At 36.7% G+C, this 22,587-nt stretch overlaps 1 protein-coding gene across 1 annotated transcript in view; it reads left to right on the plus strand.

Annotated features, from left to right (window-relative positions):
- GABBR2 (gamma-aminobutyric acid type B receptor subunit 2) overlaps positions 1-22,587 on the plus strand; it is a 469,556-nt gene that overhangs the window by 195,568 nt on the left and 251,401 nt on the right. The window contains exon 4 of the mRNA XM_026841737.1: positions 16,288-16,389. Within this exon, the coding sequence (XP_026697538.1) occupies positions 16,288-16,389 (102 nt within the window). The remainder of the gene's footprint in view (positions 1-16,287; positions 16,390-22,587) is intronic.

Raw genomic sequence — 22,587 nt, forward strand, 5'->3', positions numbered from 1 at the left:
ATTATTAGAAACTAAGAGACACACTGCTTTATAAGATATTCTCACTTTCTTTTTTTCTCTTCTCCTTTAGGAGATACTTAAAAGTATCACATCATCTGGTGACCTGGGGAATCAAGGAGGGGAGAGGAGAGAGAGGAAGAGGGAGGATTCCCCTCCTCCTTTCTCTGTTGTACCTTTTTAGATCCAAATATCAGTAGCAACTTTTGGGTTCCCCTTAATTTTATAAGGTAGAAGAGAATCTGGTTCCATGTCAATGGATTGATATTTAAAACATTTATTCACACAGATCAGTGATGAATGGTCGGTAGAAATGGTGAAATGTGTCCTGTAGAGATATCATGGTGGTTTCTTAAAAGCTCTCATACCACCTACACTTCTGGCATATTGGAGTGCCCCTGGTTTTACAGAAACAAGCTTCTCCAAATATTATTCACCAAAGTCTCTGTGCACTAAAATTAATAAATAGATGAAACTTTAAAGAATTATTCAGATTGGATGATCAACAATTCTCAACTTAAATATGCCTTCAGAGCTCTAGCAGAAATGTTCTGTAAAAAAAAAAACCAAACCAAAACACGACATTACCGAAACAAAATTAATGTCTTTCTCCTGACTCACAGTCCAGTACAGCTTCTTCTTGCCAGAACAGTTTGCTTGTATGGGCTACTGGGATTATTCCCTGTGCTTCTAGGTCTCTTTCTTGTTTAAAGGAGAGAGATTAATGTTACAGGGTATTAATGTTACAGGTGGTTTTTTTTTGTTTTGTTTTGTTTTGTTTTTTTAATGTGAAATGGGTATCATTCAGACCAATTAAAAACATGTAACCAACACATAGAATTTGTTTAAAATTCAGAAATAGATAGAATTTATTTTTAAGGAGAGTGTTCAATTCTGGTGAATTCAAATGCCTAACCCTTAGTGACACTATGCGTATTCTCTCCTCCCTAAGAGAGCTAAAATAAAGCATTATATGTGCTTATGAAGGTACAGAACATTTTTTCATGCCAGATTTTTGTTAGTTCTTGTGGGAATACAGAAGGGTAAAGTCTGATTCCAGGTGTTCTATGTATTCCAGGCACAATCCATAATGTCAAAATGAAAAGGGCTGTGACAGTGAAAAGTATTTGAACTCATGGTCAGGGAGATGATCAGCAGTCCATAACAAACAGACATAATTTTCACCACTTGAAGTTGTCATCAAGTTACCTTAAAGACACAAAATGGAACTGCTTGCTTAATTTGTAGCATAAAACACTTCAAGTAATTCTCAGATAACCTAGAAGATTTTGTCTTCTGGTTTCCATACTGAATTAGGGACTTCATCTCAAACAGTACTGATAAACTGCTTATGTTTTTGTATCCTTTTTCAGTCATGGATAAAATTTGCTTTACTTTCTTAAACCAAATAGCTTGTATTAACGTGACCCTGGAAGATTCCTCTGCAGGAAAAGAGAATGTGAAGCCAGTGAAATTAAAAGATGCCATCACAGTATTTTTAACTATGTTGCTGTTAAGAATGAGTGCAACCACAGGAAGGCTACTTAAGACAATATGCCAAGATGCAGCATAATGGCTGTTCAAAATCCCATTTAGAATAATATAAAATAATGTGCAGAACTTATTTGTAAAGAACTTGATATAAGATATGCCAAGAATTATTGTGATTTAAGAAGCTTCAGGAAAAGATATTGGATGGAAGAAATTTCAGAACATAGAAGTCTGCCAAAGAGGAGAAAGACCAAGAGCAATTATCAAAGGCATTAAAGGGTTCCAGAAGACACGTACAAGAGTCAGGGGAAGATTTATTTTCTAGAAGGACTTTTCACAGGTAACAGGAGTACAGCTTCAGCCGACAATTGAAATCTCAGTGGAGGAAGTATGTGAATCAAACTGAGACGCTCAAGTACAGTAAATTATCACCACCATATGGTATCCTTCGGAGGATTCTGAAATAAATAAAGTGTGAAATAACGGTCATACGCCACTGCGGGAAATATTGCTGCAAGGTTTTCTTCAATATTCAAAAAAATTTTAATATAGCTTCCATATTTTCTTTAAACTTGGAGGACCAAGGGATAATCCCCAAGCTCTGACATAATGTTTAAGCGTCTAGTAGTCCTAGAAAATAGAATGAAAATGCTCTAATAGAGCCACTACTTTATCTTGCTTTACCTTACTTTAATATAGATTAAAAAGTGAAGGTAATTTAAAGTTAGCATAGCATATATTAATTGGATTAATTTAACTAACATGGGTTAACTGAGCTATTAACTAGATAGCTTATCTAAGTTCCTGTTTTCAATAAAATATGTGATTATGGCTCCTACACATTTTGAAGTTGCTTGGTGTTTTATAATAGAAGTGGTTACTCTCCAAATCCTTCAGCAAAGAACAGTCACGTCTATCATGATGAATTTGGGAGAATCAGCAACATATATATGGTAGTGCCATTATCAGTTCCTAGGAGGAAGTAGGGGGAGAGAGAAAGAGAGGTTTAGAAGCAAAATTAGGAGTTTAGCCTGTAACTTGCTTCTCCCCATGTGACAGCAACCACTGTAGCTCACCTTATGCCAGAGAGTGCCATTTAAACATCAACTATTTTTAATATTGCAGACTTTTAACAACTTTCTCATTCCATTAAGCAACCTTGAACTTCAACTTGCTACTACATATAAGGGACAGGGGCACCACTTCATGGGCTTCCCAGAAAAGCACAGTTTAATTTTGTATCAAGTGCATGACACCTTTCCAAAATACATTTAAGAAGTTGAAATCATATGTCTGGGTGTCTTTTAAGAGTCCTGAGTTTGCCAGCTTTGTTTTTCATTTTATCCTTTTTCCTGAGGCAAGGGATGTCATTATCATGATAACTAGATGTTAGATATCATTAATTTTGCACGTCATCCACTTCCACTTCATGTGCCTTTCTGACATCTTCTAGGATCACCTCTCCTCTTTTTGGTTTGGAAACAGAGCAGTAAAATCAAGACAATTCTTCAGGAAGCATTCACTGATAGGTAGACTCAAGTGGGGCTTCCTATAATGATTAATAGTTGGTGAATTAATAGTAGGGTAGAATTTGGCCACTGCTGTTCTTAAGTTTTAGCAGCAGTAGTCAAAGGTGGGCGCGTAGCCACCATACAGCTCTGAGATGGCTGCTGCTTTGTTCTACCGGGATAGCTTCCACAGAAATCAGTACTCCAGGATTCTTAATGTCTCCTTCTCAAAGAGCTGATTAACAACTCTTTATTGAACAAGGCAACAAAGTCTTGATATTAATTTGCCAGTCAGATGGAGGAAAAAATCTGTTGAAGGTACACCCCTAATTTATTTAAAACTTTAATTGGTATTATTTGGTGCACTGATGACCCAAAAAAAGAAAAAGGAAGGACATGAATTGTACTGGTTACTTTTACTTTAGCAAGATCATCATGGTATCTGGATCTTCAGCTCTTGCTTAGGGTAAATCTTCTGTTGCAGTATTTTTTTAAGCCTAGATGAAGGTCAGAGACTCTAATACATTTGTTTTCTGGACAGTTTATTTTCCTGGTCTGCTTGCTCTGGCAGAGAAGACCTTACATATAAATATACTGCTTTAAGAAACAGAAGAGCTTTGAGCTGTTGAAAGTGGTTAACATCTGTTGTTCTGTTCTGTTTCTTTATTAAAAATATTTGTTGATTATGCATTATTTTCCAATATATTCTTGTGTTGTCCTGAACAGGAGCTTCACATTTAGCCAGTAGAATCTGTCTGGTAACTATTAGAATGCCAAGGGTGACCTGGTAAGCAGCTCCAATGTCTTAACAAGCCTATGTTTTTACCTAAGACCCATCTTTAAGGAAGTATAGTAGTTTCCAGTGGGACAGCATACTCCATCATGTGTGTGTTTGGTAGAGTCAAGTCATCAAGGACTCATTCTTAAAGCAGTGTTCTGCCTCAAAATTGTCTCTTCTGCAACTGATGAAAATAATTTTTAGGGGTTTTAATTTTTTATACGATTAAAGGCTGGACCAACTGCATCCTACAAGTTTTAATTGTAGCATTAAATTCTCATTAGATGATGTCTTCAGAAGATTAGGGAAGAGTTTTACTTGAATGAATACCATAGAAGGCTCTATGAACATTCACGACAGTATACATAGAAGTGACACTTTCTCAGAGGTTACTGCAGTGAATAATGAATTTCCCCAATAGAAAATATCTTAGTCGTGTTTGGCCATTTGAACCTTCTTGAAGCATTAAATGACAATAAAATTTAAATTATCAAATGTTCATATCAGAAATTTTATAGCTCATTGTACAAAGTAATGTAAAATATATAGGTCAGAATGTAGTAACTGCTAACAACCTTGGGCACCACTTGGGATTTACAGATGGAATTTACAGAAGTCCTTTCTATAAATGAAATCATGGTTGGACATCTGGGGAAGATCTTTTTCTGCACATATCCTAGGTTATGTAGCCTTTCAGCTAGCCTGTAAGATTGTATGTTATTTGAAATACAGCATATTGTGAGGGGATCCAAAGAGAAGGATGTGCTTCCCATTGTGATGACTGCCACTACTAAAACTGTGGATCTCAACCTTCTTCTGGATTGTAGGCTTGAAAGTGATAAGGAAAGAGATTTTCCTGTAACACTGACAGTATCTCAGTTCTCCGTGGTTCCATAACTCCTCAGTTTGTCTGGTACAGATGAGTGCAAATTCTTGATGCCAAACATTATAGCCAGATTCCCACTCCTGCTTTGGAAGGTTTGAGTTGCTGATGATTTACTGGGTCCCACAAACAAAGAGGATGCAAAAGAAAATTGTACTTCCGAAATATTTGTGAAATTATTTTGTTTTCCTGCATTATAAAAATGAATAAAGCAAAGATGATGTCTGTCACAGAGAGCTGATGCTGAAGCATTTTGACAGAATGATCAGATCAACAGCGCTTGCATATGGTACAGAAGGTGGGCATCTGGGTTTGTAAATCAATTGTATCCTCAGATAATCCCAGTGATCACAGGAATGGTATTAGTGAGCATGTGAGTATGCAAGACAGAAGAAAGTTAACTAGTATGTTATGCTTCTTCCTTTAAAGACTCCAAAAGTTTTTTTCAATTATTTCTGAAAATAAAATATTAGTATGAAATTTCAATTCATAATAATGTAAGAAATGCATTACTACTTTAGTGTCAAGTATCTTCAGTTTAGTTTCCTGTAACTTTAGTTTCCAAATGGATTAAAGTAACAGTCCTCAGTACAATGTGCTACAAAATTTCAGTCTTAAGAAAACAGAAAAGGATGTCAAAATTTAATAGACAATTGCAAGCGAAAAAAAAAAAAGTTATTTGAATGTAAATGATACACAGTGGAGAAAAAGAAGAAAAATGATTTTTTAAATCTCCTGATTACTTGTCTTTGCTCAGTAATATCACTCCAGTTAGCATCTAATTTAGTTCCCTAGTGTAGCAGAACCTATTTGGGTCAGAAGAGATAGAAAGGTAACTTCTGTGTTTTTCCAGAAGGAAGGAACATGCAGCTGAAGCATGGCTCATATGGTAAAATTTTTATGTCTATTTATATTAGCATTACCATTTGGTGCAACATTATCATGTGATGATCTTATATCCCTGAAGTGGTGTCTGTTTTCCCCTTTTCACCTGGACAGAAAAAATATAGACCTATGAAGTTGAAACCACAGGGGTTTTTTTTGCAAAGCTGATCTAAACAAAACTGTTTGGAACAGTGCATTGCCAAGTGTAAAGTAAGTTAATGAAAGGCTTTATTAAGCTGTTTTCAAATTATAAGCAAACCTGTCCTTCTACTCCTAAAATGCCTAAAGCCCAAATACCCCAGTGTATGGCAATGAGGACAACTATTCCCATAGTTCAGTCATAGAATAGAATTAAATCTTAGCTTGATATTGCAGACCTTTCCACATTTGGGAGCTCTGAAGAATGTGGATTGCTATTTTGGAAGATTATTGAAATAGTAATAATTTCATACCATCTGTATTCTCACAGGTATGTTTTCTATAATCTCCCCTTCATCAAAATGTCATCCAATTTTTTATAGTAGGTAAACATTTATTTCTTTTTAGTTTCCCACCGAGGATTGCATTCATAGTTTTCAGTTGATAACAGCACTTACTCCTGAATACAGAGGTTTTCATAAATGTTGACATAGTCTCCTATGTCTGATTCAATTAAACCATTAGTAAATAACTACAGCTCCAGTACAGTAACTGAGTGCATGGCAAAACTTCAAACCTGGCCTAGGTTTTCTGGAAGAAAAAATCCCAGATAGATAGGACTTTGAAGCTCTTCAGAAAACCCATGGTTTGTATGAACCTCCTCTACCAGCCAAGTAGTAGAAGAATCTGTGTACTCCCTTGGCAGCTGGGTGGTCAGATTGAGAAAGGATGCAGGTAAAGTAGCCCAGTCCTCTGACCTTGTCCTGAGAATATTTTATGAAGGGATTTTTGGAGTTTCTGAATTTCAGTAGATTTTACCGGTATTGGAACACCATTTTGAGACAGGGTAATCTTTTGAGACCTGAGATTCAGCTACTGTTCAGCTTTCTGTAACTGTCTGTATCTGAGAGTCATCTAAGATTCATTTATAGTTAATGGAGAAAAAGAGAGAGGCACTTCCAGGGTGAAATTCATCTCACCTGTTTTAGACATTAATTTGTGGATGAGATGGCTCATTCCTTAGAAATGACCATTTATCTTAACTTTGGCAATATCTGTGTTAACACCTTTCTGAGTAAGTGCTGGAGTAAAAAAAATATTTCATCCATCATGGATGCAGAGACTGTAAATGTGTAAATGTTACTGTTGCTTTCATTCTGCTTAATCAAGGAGGAATTTACATAAATATGCTTTCTTTATGTAACTTTATGTAACTGTAAGTCATAGCTCTTTTGGCACTGATAACAGTTTCTTAAACAATATTTAGTTATCATTGATATTGCTTTGTTTGAATTAACCCTCTCAGTGAGTTCTGCTCAGAATTGTTTTAGTAAATGGGCTCTTTTTGAGTAATGTATGTGTTTAAAATGTGTGTGCAGGTAATTACTGAGTTCTATATACTGTCCACCTGTAATACTGTAATGAGATGTTGAGCCTCTCATTTTTGGTTCAGTAATCAAACAGCCTATTTGGTACATGAAAACTACTACAGAATTGGTTTTGAGGGTGGTATAATAGTATGTGCTTCAAAAGAAATATTGATAGCTTTCTAAGCTGCAGTTTATTCTTTTTTTTTTTGGTGTGATAGCATGAGACTTTCCATCTTGTGTTCTTATTTCCTTATCTAGATCAAATTCACCAATGTAAAGCAGATTTACTATGTATTCTAAGTAGTTTCCAAAAGATTTTTTTTTTGTTTTTTTGGTTTTTTTTTTTGTCTAAACACATACTCCAAACCTTTTGAAATTTTGTCAGAAAAAGATCCAGATATATTATATTTTTTTGCATTTTACACTCCACACATCATAACATAGAGCACCTTTAATTGTCTGCCTCTATGTCCCCTCCAAGATAAAATGTTCAGTATTTCAGCATTCCTAGTTACTTGAATGTTTGCACCAACTTTCAGTAGTCCTATTGCATTCACTTGCTTTAACAAAGCAGCATTTCTAAATTCTTGCTTAATTACTTCTGCTTCTGACATCGGTTTACAAATTATGAAATAATCTATTGTCAGTGTGGCCCCTATTTACTTTCATAATACCTGGCATAAAAATTACTTTTGTGTAATATTACAACCTCCAGACCCTTTACTTTTATTCTGCTATCTTTAAGGGTCAAGTTGATAAATTTTGTAGAAGAATGGTTAGCCTATTTATCTGGAAGCCATCAGAACCACATTACTTTCAGTAAGAGTATCTCACACTGAAGGAACCAGAAGTATATTCTGTATATATTTTCTTCTTTGGTTTTGTCCATTGGTGCACCTGAAATCTTCATGTGAGCTGATGTTATTTCTTACAACATATATCATTAACTTTCAATCCTTGCCTACCAACTTTGGGATCCTTTCTGGCTTTGCAATGCATTATGCATTATTTCCTATAAGGAATGTACCATACCTTTTCCCTCCCTGCTGTACTACTGAGTTGTGTGTTTACATGTCTTAGAAACAACTCTTATTGAAGAGAATTTGTTTTTTTGGACTGCTCAAAGTCCTGCTGAACCTATTGTGCAAATCTTTACTGTGAAAGTTCCTTAGCAGTGGAACTTAATCTGTACATACTTTGTCACAGTGATAACCCTGTTTCTTTTTGCTAACTATATTTTTATTTCACTGTAATATACTGGCACCTTCGAATTCCACTTGAATAAGATGGATTGATTTTATCTTTTTGTAGCAGAGAAATCACTTGCTAACTCAAACTGTTTGTAAATCACCTTAAAAAGACCTAATAAACATCAGCACTACCACAAGAACCCTAAATTCCTATTAATTCTTTTACTCACAACTATTAGATTCAACATCAGAGTTCATAATTATATTTAGCTTCTCTGACCAAGGAACATAAGGAGGAATTTTTGGAATGGGGGGGGGGGGGCAGGGAAAGGAATTAGAGCATTTTATATGTGACTTTTATAAAAGTTTATGTTTGAATAGATATGATCTGTGTGGTAGTCGTGCATATATAGGTTTTATGTGAAGTCATATTTACCACATTGACTTCCAGACAGAAAGGAGGAAAATTAGCATTTTTTAACTGGAAGATGTAGTTATATATATAAAAAAGTAAAACTATACAATATCCTATTTTTGTTCTGTTATTATTAGTGTAATTACTATAGTCCAAAACACTCAGATACATCTTGCAGGCAAGAGTTAGACTGATTGCATTTGTTTCCAGGTTAGATCCATGTGCTAGAGTCCTACTTCAATGAAAATAAAGTAACATTTTTCTTGAAAGCACATACTGACAGTTTTCCTACGTGAAAATCCAATATCCCAGAGTTCCTTCTTCCCTTCCTCTCACCCTGAAATCCACACACAATATGTGATTTTTTTTTAAAGTATCTGATTTCCTTTGAACAAAAAAGGAAGTTCAACACTCTGATTTTATTTCTCCTTAGCACAATAAAATATATTTAATTTTCCTGTAAATGGGACTGTTTCCTAATACCTAAAATAATATTTTACTGTTTTCTTTTGGTTTATCTATGCTTTATCTTTTGTTTTGTGTTATTTCTCTGCTCAAAAGAAGGTTCTGCTTCCTCTTTCATTTTTGTAATCCCAAATGATGTGTATATTAATGAAAATATACCTCAATTTTCATCTGTATCTAAGGGAAATGACAAGTATCAGTATTTAGTATTACACAATTTATCTTCTCCAGATACAGTATTTCTTGAAAGTAAGTTTCACTCGGTGCTTCTAAGCCTCTAAATGTGAGTAATGTGCTTGTTTCATTGGAATGAAAATAGGGATAATTATGTTTACTTGTAATGTATTGTATATGGTGAGATCTCTCCATCTTTACTAATCTCAGAAATTGTAATCTGTTTTTTTGCAATTACTCATAATTTACGTTTTATCCATGTAACGAGGAAATTTTTTTCTTATAATTAATGCATTTGTTTTGTAAACATATATTTGTATCTCTGTACTGCAACTCCTACAGTACAACATTTTAAAGTACACAGTGTAAATCTCAGCAGCAGGAAATCTTAGTAAAATATCTGATCGCATAATCCATCTGGTCTGACCAGTTCTCATTCATTAGGAGTCTCTTGTGATCAACATCTGGTAGGATTAGACTCCCCTGAACAACAAGGATTTAGCTTGCAGTACTTACATGCAGCTTTAGTGAACCAAAAGGTCATCGGAAATATCTGTTGAAAGCAAAGTAGTATGATTAATCTAAAAGTTATTAAATTTATTTTGTAACTGGCGGAGTTAGGATTAAATGAGCAAACTGTGCCTTTAAACATATAATCTGAAATTTAGTTTGAACTGTTGATCAGTGGAGACCCCTGAATCCAAACTATCATCAATAGATTGACAATTCATCAGGAATATTGCCTACATTTATTATTTTCCTGGGAAAAAAAATGATAAAATTGGCTTGATAAAAATGAAATATTGTGTTTAAATGGATTCTAGCTATTTACTACTGGTGAGCAGGTGCCTGCACTAATAATCCCACTAAAGTGAGCAATATCTTTTCACCTAAACCAAAATCAGTATGTGTGCAAATTTTGTATCCCTGTGGTGTAGCGGATCGTTTATACATTGTACTCAGAGAATCATAATAGAGAGATCATATAGGAAGTAAAAAAACATGCCAACAAAAAAATTCAGTGTCAGGCATCTGAGAGCACCAAAAGCCCTTTTTGCCCCTGACTGAACCACCAACACAGCCCCCCCACCTGTGACCCAGGACCCCGTTTCAGCTCAGCCCAGCACCCTGCCCCAGTGATACTGTGGGAGTGCTGGTCTCTCTCTCTCCATCATAGCTATGCTTGTCATGGACCCTGTTGGTTTGGACCTGTTTCCTGGCCTGTCCTCAGACCTGTCTTGTTGGTACAGACCTGCCGAGCAATCATGGGACTATGTCTGACCCTGGTTATTCTCACCAGACCTGAATCTGTCCAGCACTCATGGATGGACTTCTCAGCTTTACCCTGGAGCTGCCTTGTTGCTGTGAACTTGCCTGGAGGTGTAGCCTCATAGCTGAAGCTGGCTGTTTTCTCCAAGCCTGTCCTGCTCCCCTTGCTGGGGTGCTGACTAGTGAAGACCCTAGTCTGTGTTACTGCACTCACGTCCCTCTTAAGGAACAGCCGATCCATCCCACTCCCCAACTTTCCCTTCCTTTCCTTAAACACACACCTATCTTTCCTGATACAAACTGCAAAAGTGTTGCAATTTGGTCTCATCTAGACTCCCTTTTGGGGTTTTTACAGCCCATTTTGTCATTCTGTCTACTCTCTTCATTTGCTACAGGTGAAAGAAATTAATTTCTTCCTTGGCAATGCAAGTTCTTGGCTTCTCAAAACCCCTATATTTCTTCCTTCACAGGTGCAGGGTCAGGGACTTTGTTGTTTGCCTCTCAAGCTGAATTTGATACAACAGCTATGAGGTAGGCAAGTATTGCTGCCATCCGCTTCACAGAAAAAAAAAAAAAAAAAAAAAAAAAAAAAAAAAAAAAAAAAAAGATACAGCCAGACTTGGTAGCAAACTTTAAAATCTTATTTTGGTCATATGAGATGTATCACAGAGCAGCTCTGGAAGAATAAGGGGTAAAAGCCACTTGTCTTGCATTGTATCTTCTCTTGTGCTTCAAGCACAAGGGACACCCTTTTCTTACTGCAACTGCATCCCTTAGACATGATACAAACCCTTCATTTCTTGTAGCTTGCTCCTGGGTAAACATATTTATACTCCAGTAATTATTGATCATACATAGATCTGTTAAATTGTAGTATTGTGAAATACTGATTTCATCTAGTTTTGTATGCAAACGGTGTCAAAGTGCTCTTTTTTGCTGTGACTAAAGACTAGGGTCACTAACCAGTGGACTGTGAAACCTTCCAGGTTTATTGATGGTCTGGTAATTCCTGTTTTGGGAAAATGAAATGCTAGTGTTGGAAGTGTGCAAAAAGCAAAACAGTGAAAAAACCTTCAAAACACATATTTCCTTAACACATGGTGCCCAGAACACAGGATGGGATGGAGATCCAGTGATTTGTGTCGCTATGGCACTGAGGAAGAATGAGAAGTGAGGTGGAGGCCACACGGTCCTGTCCTTCCACTTTTCTCAAGGCATATTTGACATCACTGTGCAGATTTATCTCCTGCTCTTCCTCTTCTCTCAAGGACTGTTTTTCAGAACTCTGTGGACTGTATCTCTAATTCTTCCTCTTTTCCCACGAAAACAGCACACACCTTGCACCAAGGAATGTGCTCTGTCATTACTCAAAAAACAATGGCTTGACCACACTCCCACCCACTCCCACATACATGCTTAGACAAATACTACCCCAAGTTTGTATCTAACTTAGAGGGGCGATAATCCGATACCAAATCAGAGGGACAGATCAATGGGTTTGTGCTCCTTGCCACTCCCTGCCCCCCCACCCCCCCAAAGGCATGCCTTTTGGTAAAATTTAGGCCCTCAGCTACACCAAGTGATTACCTGGGAATTAACTGTGTGTGATTGCAATCTTTTTTGTGTGTAGTGCTATATAGTCAACCCGGTTTGCGCATTTATCATAGGCAATCTCAAAGAATCTGTAGATATTGCATAAGAATAAACAGTACTGTTTGTGAACCTGACGGCTTCTCTTGAATGCAACTGGACCTACAGCATACGGGCTGTTGGTGCATCTGGTGTCAGGCCTATAGTTACGGCCATAATTGCCATACCTATTAAGGGATAAATCCAGCCACCCCTAGCCCCTCTAATCTCTGAGGACCAGCTAGAATGTAAGGGGATTAATCTCTTTACCAAATTAATTCATTACCTTAAATTTAAATACCTTAAAGTGTGTAAAATTTATATAAGCAGACATAGCGTTACAACCTTCATTAAATTGTTAACAAGGGACTAAAACCACATGGAATTAAACTATTTCTGTATTATAAATCAGTGAAAGACTTAGGAACTGCAGATCCCCACCGGAGCTTAATGCAGTTTTGTTGCAACTTTCTACAGCAGTTTCCTCCAGTTGAAATGATTCTATTCAATAAAGAAGCAGAAGTGTATTAGTTTACAGTTTTCTTTACTCAGAGATGGTGGAATGAAACAATTACTGCTGAGCTCTAAAACTGCTTGTACCACTAGCGATACGCTTTCCGGGACTGCAAGCATCTGCTAAAACAAAACATGCTGCATTTTGTATTCTGAGTTTCACAAATCTAATCCAAAATTGCAACTTTTGCTACAGGAATTGGCGGCTCTAGAACTGGAGGTGAGGCTTTGCAAATTCTCATGTTGGACTCAAATCAGAAAATTCTGTAGTTAAATTTGTTTGAAAGAAATGAAGAATTCTGTAGGAAGAAAACCACAAGTTCCAATTCTGTGAGATGTTTAGAATATTTTGAAAGAAAGAAAAGAACCTGACATAGCATTGAAATGGGAAAAAAACCCCATTGTCTTCTAGAACAACAATGTAAACTTAAAATTTTAAATTCTTATAAAGCTCCTAATATCTTGATGTAATAATGAGAAAGAAACCCCCCTTTTTTTTTTTTTTTTTTTTTTTTTTGTAAAATCTCCACAACAGCTGCTTCTGAAAAGCATCCAATATCTGGTTGTGGCAGTGAAGGAAAAGGCTTCCAACTTCTCTGGCACCAAATCGAATATGGTGTGTCTTTTGGGAGGTTAATCAGTAGTTCAATGAAAAGTCTAAGAACTCTGAAAGCTGCAGAGTATTGGACTTCTAGCAGGTGGGGTGTGAAGGGGTGTCAAAGAAATATCTCAGTGACTGATTTTAAGTAAGTGTTGCTCGGCAAAAAGAATCATATCATTGCTCAGAAAAGAATACATTTCCAATTGAGTACTTTAGTTTCAGAGTTCATGAACAAGTTCTGAGGGGTAGGAATCACAGCAAGTCAGTAGACAGTCTGTAGTATAATTTTTATAATCACGTGTCAGCTTTGTGCCCTCCACTGAAACCCATCTATAAGTGTTAGTCTATTTTAATAATATTTAAAGTATTTTTTAATCATTTTTCTCATGTTAATTATGGTCTAATTTGATTAAACAGTATTTGGCGTATCAACTGTTTTCTACTCAGATCAGACAAGTAATGTTAATCTAGTCTCTCTGAGATTAAAAGATTGACAAGAAACAGCTCCAGAAAAAAAATGAAAAAAAAAAAAAATCAGAAGGGCAAACCTGCAACTAAAAAATTTCTCATTTTACAGAAAAAAGTAGGACAGTATGGGGTAGAAGCATGTGACAAGTTTTATGCCTTTGGAAAGTACAGTTCTCTTGGCTAAGGAAATTTTTACTTTTTCTAAGTAACATTATAGTTTTACTGAACTTTCATACTAGATAGAAGGATTTGGGACATTAGCTAAACTGTGATCAAGTGAGGTCTATTTTCTTTTTTATCGCTGATGCTTTGTTACATAAAAGTTTTTTTTTTTTTTTAATTTTTATTGTATTGAGAAAGACCTGTATCATAAGGAGCAGTTAATGGTGTTGCTGGAGATAAAATATCAATCATTTATTCTGCTGGTATATTAGCAGAAAAAGGACCCACTACTGATCATTTTTTGTCAGTGAATACATTTTCACAGAATGCACTTAAGAACTGTTTACAACATCACAAAAGGATGAAGGACATAAATCTTGGTGGACTGACCATTCTGACCATTTCTTCTGTAAAATAAAATATTTTTTAATAAAAAATTTACCTATATGTCAACTTGTTTTAATCATTGTAAAAGGTTATAATGTAAAAATATGACTTAGTAATTTTAAAGCATGGCTAAAAGGGATAAGATGAAGCAAAAGCCATGAGAGAAGTAATTAAGGGCACCAGTGTAGCGATGATCTTCAGGAAATACTTCATTTGTCAGCCAAGAAACTTGTCAAAACCAGCTTAAAGGGAACAATAAAAAGGTGGAATGTTGTTTGAGCATTAGTGCAATTACTACATTGCAGAAACCAGATTATGCTTCTTTGTCTTGAAGAAATTTGCAAAAGTACAAAGATAGTTTTAATGTTGTTCTTTTTTACCAAACCCTGTTTTGCTATCCAAAAAAAAAAAAAAAAAAAAAAAAAAAAATTAGTGGCATGGTAAACATAAAAGCATGAAATACACCCAACAGAACCACTAACATGCATAGATTGGGAGGATGCTCACAAACATATATTAAAGAAAGGCTGAAGGATTACTGAAGTGATTAGTTTGTCTTGAAAATAAAGCTACCAGCAGAAGAAGTCTCACCTGTGACCTTTCGTATCTCATTTCATTCCCTTGCTTTTGCTGTATACTTAAGCATGAGTGTGATAGACTTTCAGCAGAGGTAATCTAGCAGTAGCTGGGTCTTATTTTTGCATGGATAAAATGCCTTATTATATAAACTGCATGGTTATTTCAGTTCAAAGGAAGAAGTTCTTACTCCTGAAGGACAGATACCACTTCCTCTTCTTTAATTGACCATGTCACTGTGTATCAAATATTTTCAAATTATTTTGAATGCACTGTACTTTTCTCAAAAGAGGTCAAAGAAAAGGAGAATTAGGATGGAAGATTTAAAAAGTTTTATTCCAATAATCTATACAGAGAGTCATTGGAAAGTATCTGCATATGATTTATGGACCTCTAAATTTTCCTTTTTACTATCACATATATCTCTCTTCCATGTATTGTATTTTCTGTGTTTGCATTTGAGATACCTGATTTACACTGTGATTTGCTTCTCTTATTTCTCATATAACAAACAAATCAAAAAGACAAAATGCAATGAATGTGATCATAATTTTATTAAAATAAAATCAGAGTGCCATTCTCTTCATTTCAGTCTGAAACCACTTTATATCCAGCTAAAATTATTTTTGCTCATCTATTAGGAATAGTAATGTGAAACTCTGCTTTCACAGTTGTGTGGCTGGAGGAAAATCAACAATGATTAAGACAGAAAACCTTGAAAAGGTTATATGGGAAAGCCCCCTAAATCTGTAAACCAGATTGCTTTGTAAGCGTCTGACTTCTTTGCACTATTAGGCAGCTCAAAGAGGACAGAATCTTGCCTCTATAAAAAAACAGGTGAGGAAACCTGTTGGTACATAGTTGCATGTGTCACCTTTAAGCAAACCGTACCACTCACTGACCCATGGTAAGATGTATGCTTTAAGAAAGGGGGAAGGCATAGAGGAGTTCATTAAACTTTACCAATCCCTAACTGATGTAAGCTAAACTTTGCTGACTCATGATAGGACCAGCTGACAGTGGTTTCAAATCAGTACTCAGCACTGAGAATATGTAAAAGAGTTTCCTTGGTGAGTCTTGTCCCTTTATACAATCTCAACCATCATTCTGTCTACAAGAAAGGTTTTGGTCTTAACAGCGCTAGAAATACACAAAAACTGTCATCCCCATGATGCAAAGTGGGAGCTCACTGTGAACTTTTTGTTGCACATACTAAATCTCTTTATGTAGTACACTCACTGATAGTAGATTATGGTCTGAAAAGAATAGTGCCTTGATGAGATTTTAGGCAAAATGGAAAAAAAATGTGCAGTGCTAAATATAGTTCATCTGCTTCCTCCTTACTGAGCCTCAGTTCACTAGTTTGCCTTTTTCTCAATTTCTTACAGGTGAGGAATGATCTGACTGGTGTCCTGTATGGTGAAGACATTGAGATTTCAGATACTGAGAGTTTCTCCAATGATCCTTGCACAAGTGTAAAGAAGCTTAAGGTATGTGCTGCTGCTTGAGGAATAAAGAGAAAATGGTGTTATATCATGCCATTGGATTTTATTTTATTTTTTCTATGAAGTAGGATAATAAAAACAAAGTTTGCATGAGAAGTATATACTACTACATTCCATTGCATCATAAGGTCTAAAACTTACATTTTGAGGGCCTAGTCCTGCTTAAATCAATGAATGTCTATGCATATAATAAATATTTTTTATAATTCATGATAGGGACACTAAATAAAGTTGTTGCTGCTTTCATGTTTGTACCTAAAGCACCAGTCTTAGTGATATGCATGTGAAGGCTCCTGAGGTTTGGAACCAGAATGCTTTAAGGTAAATTATCATGTAATAAAAGCACTGAGTATCTTTCCATTAGCTTCATTACACATTTTAGATTGAATTCTTTGCTTATTTCATCTGCATTATTTCATATGAATCATAGGGAAAAAAAAGGAAAAACAAATTTGATAGCAGAATAATTTACATTCCTTCTCGTATTATAATGATTTATTAGGTTCCAGGCATCTCATAAAATTAAAACTATATTTTAGCATTACTGTGCAGTGCAACAAACAATAAACTAGACATAGGACATATAAATCTTAAACTGCATATGGACATGAAAAATGATTGAATGGAAAGAGAAAGAACTTTTAAATGGTTGCTGGCACCAAATACATATGATTCACAATCAAAGCCACAATCCTGCAAATGCTTAAATACGTGTAAACAGGTTACACACACACACACACACATACACACCCCACACACCCCCAGTAAACTGAGTGGTATAAAAAAAAAAAAAACAAAAAAACCAGCAAAATTAAAGCAAGGATATTGACCTGTATAGACTTGACCACTAGTGAAGCTAACTGGAAAAGGTCTGAAGCATGATGAACTAAATGTGTTTTATAACTTCCAGTTTAGAGATGCAAGGCAGAATGATTAAAGTATAAATAAATAAAGATTATGCTTATAGGAAGCCATTTGTTTAAGCTGGTTTGCATTTCCTATCTGGGGCTGAAAAGACTCCAGTATGTGTTAGCAGTAAAGTCCACATTTTTGACAAGGTCTTTAACCTCACCATCAGAAATCTGACAATTCTGATGGCAGAGCTATTTAAATAAATGGGTGATGTAATAACAAGAAAAAATGCATATAATCACGTATATTTAGACTGAAGGGTAGAAAAATAAGATTCTAGACTTTCTGTATGTCAAGAACATGCTGTTTGTTTTATTGGGAAGACCAGAAGACTCTAACAAACAATATATTTATGTCTTTATTTCTTCTTCAGAACAAATTAATACAACAATAAATAAGCAATTATCCAGACAATTGCTTTTTCTTGACAGGAATATATTGTTATTTTACCTTAGGTATATATGTCAGGCGCAATTTACCTATCCAATTCTAGAAATATACATTCCTTTCTTCAATATGTACACCTAATAGGTACACTGGTATCTGCTTACTATACTTGTGATTCAAATAGCCATAAAATGCTGGGTAAAAAACTGTCTGGATGTCCGGGCCCAGAGAGTTGTGGTGAACGGAGTTAAATCCAGTTGGCGGCCGGTCACAAGTGATGTCCCCCAGGGCTGGGTTTTGGGGCCACTCCTGTTTAATATCTTTATTGATGATCTAGACGAGGGGATCGAGTGCACCCTCAGTCAGTTTGCAGATGACACCCAGTTGGGTGGGAGTGTTGATCTGCTCGAGGGCAGGGAGGCTCTGCAGAGAGACCTGGACAGGCTGGAGCCATGGGCTAAGCCCAACTGGAGGAGTTTCCATAAGGCCAAATGCCGGGGGCTGCCCTTGGGCCACAACAACCCCCAGCAGCGCTACAGGCTTGGGGAGGAGTGGCTGGAGAGCTGCCAGTCAGAGAGGGACCTGGGGGGGTTGATTGACAGGCAGCTGAACAGGAGCCAGCAGTGTGCCCAGGTGGCCAAGAAGGCCAATGGCATCCTGGCTTGTGTCAGCAATAGCATGGCCAGCAGGGACAGGGAAGGGATCTGACCCCTGGACTCGGCACTGGTGAGGCCGCCCCTCGATTCCTGTGTTCAGTTTTGGGCCCCTCACTACAAAAAGGACATTGAATGACTCGAGCGTGTCCAGAGAAGGGCAACGGAGCTGGTGAAGGGTCTGGAGCACAGGTCGTACGGGGAGCGGCTGAGGGAACTGGGGGTGTTTAGTCTGGAGAAGAGGAGCCTGAGGGGAGACCTCATCGCCCTCTGCAGCTACCTGAGAGGAGGTTGCAGTGAACTGGAGATGAGTCTCTTTAATGAAATAACAAGAGACAGGACAAGAGGTAATGGCCTCAAGTTGCACCAGGGAAGGTTTAGACTAGATATTAGGAAGCATTTCTTTACAGAAGGGGTTGTTAGGTGTTGGAGTGGGCTGCCCAGGGAGGTGGTGAAATCCCCATCCCTGGAGGTGTTCAAGAGTTGGGTTGACATAGCGCTGAGGGATATGGTGTAGTTGGGAACTGTCAGTGTTAGGTTAATGGTTGGACTGGATGATCTTCAAGGTCTTTTCCAACCTAAATGATTCTGTGATTCTGTGAAAATAGGTTTTCTTTTCACAAACACAGTTTAAATTAATTAATGATTATGCAATACAAAATAGAAATATCTGGTATGATTTGTAGGAATATATGATCTGTATTTTTCCCTGCAACACCTTAAATTTTTCTGCAATTGAATCCAGGCTCTGAATCACAGTTGGAAAGTAAATTTAGGCTTAAGGATATCTTTAATGCTCATTTTTGTTTTCAGAGAAAGGGATGTTGGAGGATATGCATTTGTACATCAACTTAAATGTTTAAATATTCTAAGCTTGCACAGGCAATACCGCTTATGCTTCCAACTTTCTTGTAACTTGAACGTAGGACAAAATATGTGCAATATATGATTTCCAATTCAGAGAAACTGTTTCCATCCGATTTCCAAAATACAATAGGTATTTTGGATACTGACTGAACATAATCTCTCATTCTAACAGTCAAGTTAATTAAATTTTTAAATTTTGGGCCATGAACAGGTTTGGATGTGCCCTCAATCTAAGTGAATGACATGCACACTAACACAGACATCATCCACTTTTGCAGTCATGTTATGATGGTGGGAGCTGACATCTTCTAGTTCACCTTCACCATCAGTGATTCCATAGCTAAGGTCAGAGGCTCATCTATAGTTCTTCCAAGTGGACATCCAGGCATTTAGAAGGCAGAACATGTGGATACCTCTATTGACCAAGTTACCCAGCTTTGAGTAGGTTTATTGATAACATCTTGACTGTCAGATACATGGTGGTGAATAAGACAGAGTATCTGAGCTGTTCAATTTAGATATTTCATAAAGAGCCTGCCAAGACATTGACTTTTCCTGGCAGATGAAATATTGTAGCAATCCTTCTCTGGAAAGCTGTGTAATACAACATTGTGATGTTATTCATTAGAAATGAGATAGATTAAAATCTGATCACAGAAGGGAAGCTCTGCAGGCCAAAAAAAAAAAAAAAAAAAAAAAAAATCAAAAACTCTGAAAAGGCTAAAGAGTGCCTCATATCTGAAGCTGTTCAAAATGGTGGAGGAGACAAATTGTTCTTCATCTCCCAGTTGAGCATCTTAGATGTCTTGATCCTCACTGTCTTCAAGGTTTATACTACTCTGCCAGTATTTCTAACACTTTATATTTAGTGGATGAATAATATCCTCACCTAGATGAAAGAAAGAAGGGAGCAAGAGAGTCATTCATTTTTGAGGCTGTGCTATAGTCTTCATTTATAAAACATGTTTTTATGGAGAGTCTGCCACAATTGTGGGTAAATGAAACATAACTGTTCTTCATTTTCTTTTTTGAACTTTAGTCCATATGGGAACATATGTATTGCTTACTGAGGGGCAAAGCTTAAATGCTGATATTGCTACTCTAATCTCTGAGAAGAGTAAATATGACAGTTCACCATCTGTCAAATGGTCTAAACATTGGTCTTTTTATATAAGTGCAGTTTTGGGAGTTGCCTTCCCCCTGGGATGTTTTTAATCATCTCATAGATCACCTGCCTAGTTCCATGAATTAAAAACTCCTCTGTCAAATACACTTTAGCTCCATGAAAGCAATTTACAACTCTGTGAGAAAGATAGAGTACTTGACACTTGCTGGGATACAGTGGGTGACTTCTTTGATTCCTACAAGAGAGTTACGCTGTGTTAACTTGCATCAGTCCCATGAGGGTTGATGTAAAGGAATAGTAAATCCTTGCCAGGAAATCATACTGGTTGATAGTCAGTTAACGGTGTGGCTGAAGGCAGAAAAAAAAAAAATTATGCTCCAGTAAGTGTGTGATGTATTTTTTTTTGCATAAGACTATAAAGTGGACATATACCCTGGCCGGCGAGCCCTGATGTGAACCCAGCTTCAATAAACTACATTATCCATCCGGATAAAATCTCTGCAAGTGAGCTATGTCCAGTTGCATGAATTTAAAGCTTCACTGTCTCTTATGCAGGACAGAGCCAGCAAACCCAAGACTGACATCAAATGGTAAAAATAGGCTTATTTACCATACTGCATGCAATTATTCAGGAACAACTTTGGAAAAAATGTGGACACAAAAAGCTGAGCTGTAGAGAAAGAGGCTTACTGAGGAGTACATCACTGGACAGAGGAAAAAAGTTATGCGTGGAAGAGGAAAAGCTACTCTACAGATTTTCCTAAATTAATTCCTTCTACATGTGTTTTAATGTACAATTCTTTGATTACATGATTGTGTACTAAATTTTCCACTTTTGTTAACTGCAAGCCATAAAACCCCAGGCATTGCATCTCACAGCATTGTATTGATACCTGTGTGGTTATGAACAGAAGGAATCTTTTATGACTTCCCTTACATGACTAACCAACTAGAACTATATATTATATTCTTCATGATGCAACTTTATGAATCTGGACAAAGAAAAATATGTTCAGCCATATATTCACTCTCAGCCTGACCCTATGATCCTGTACTCTCCACTTAACCCAGCAGCATCCCCATCTCCCTGTGGATCTTCATTCCAGTCTGAAGTTCCTTGCTTATGCAATGTTATGTTCTGCTTCTCTACAGAGATAGCATTTGTCCTAACAGTAATTATTTGTCAAGCTTCCTCTTTGCCATACTCTTGAAAAGTCCTAATTCTCCCTTTCAAGCTCTTTAATTGATAATGATCTTGAGCCTACTGCTACCACCCCAGATGTTTGCTCCATCTGTGCCTAAAAAGTGCAAGTACTCATTGCCCAAATTCCTTATCAGGTCTATCTCTCCTTTCCACGTGCTTCTTTTTTTCTCTCACTGGATCCTACCTCCAGTCACTTTATTTACTGACTTCTTGGATATATTCCAGTATCTTCTTGGATCTGTTCCTGGACAGTACTGATTGTATGTGGATTGTGATTTTCTCCACTCCTCAAAGGGTTAATACCTGGACAAATGTGGGGGAGAACTGAAGATTCATATTTCTGTCAGAACAACCTGCTTTCTTAGCATTTTGCACATAAAAAGACATGGAAAAGAACATTATTGAGGTTAAAACTTTTAAGTCTTTGGAAAAAAATCAGAATTCAACTTTGTTTGCTGTAGTCTTTAATGGCATAATATTTGAAATGGAGGACTCATTACTTATTCTTTAACAGGTGGTAATAGAACATTTCTTTTGATCTTCTTTAGTCAGTTTGTGGTGGGATACCATCCAAATCTTTTAGTAAACATAGAAATATTAATGTCCTCCTTACTGCACTGAGTGCTTCAAAAGCAGTAATTTGTGTGTTAACATGGAAACTCATTAATTTAGGCAAAAGAAGATTTGGGTGCTGCATCTTGGTTTGATCAAACATTCCAAAGATGAGAGAACATCAGGGATTGTCAAGTTCTAGAGCCGTAGTTGACCTTTGAACTTTGGTCATGAAGATTTTTATTTGAGCACTAGGGATTCTCAAGGACTTAGTTTGGATGTGGTTCTTTCTCACTTTGCAGATTTCCTGCTCTAGCACTGGAAGCTCAGCTCATGCTGGAAGTGAAGATTCCTGCCTGACAGAAAATCCAGCTTCCCTGAAATCCTTAGTCAAATATCGAGATGGTCAAATATTCAGAACTGACATCTTCTGACAGTTGGACAAATCAGCAGATACACCCATTTACCTGGGTGCCTGAACA

The sequence above is a fragment of the Athene cunicularia genome, assembly GCF_003259725.1.
Source record: "Athene cunicularia isolate RWA chromosome 2 unlocalized genomic scaffold, athCun1 chr2_part1, whole genome shotgun sequence".
NCBI classification, from domain to species: Eukaryota; Metazoa; Chordata; class Aves; order Strigiformes; family Strigidae; genus Athene; species Athene cunicularia.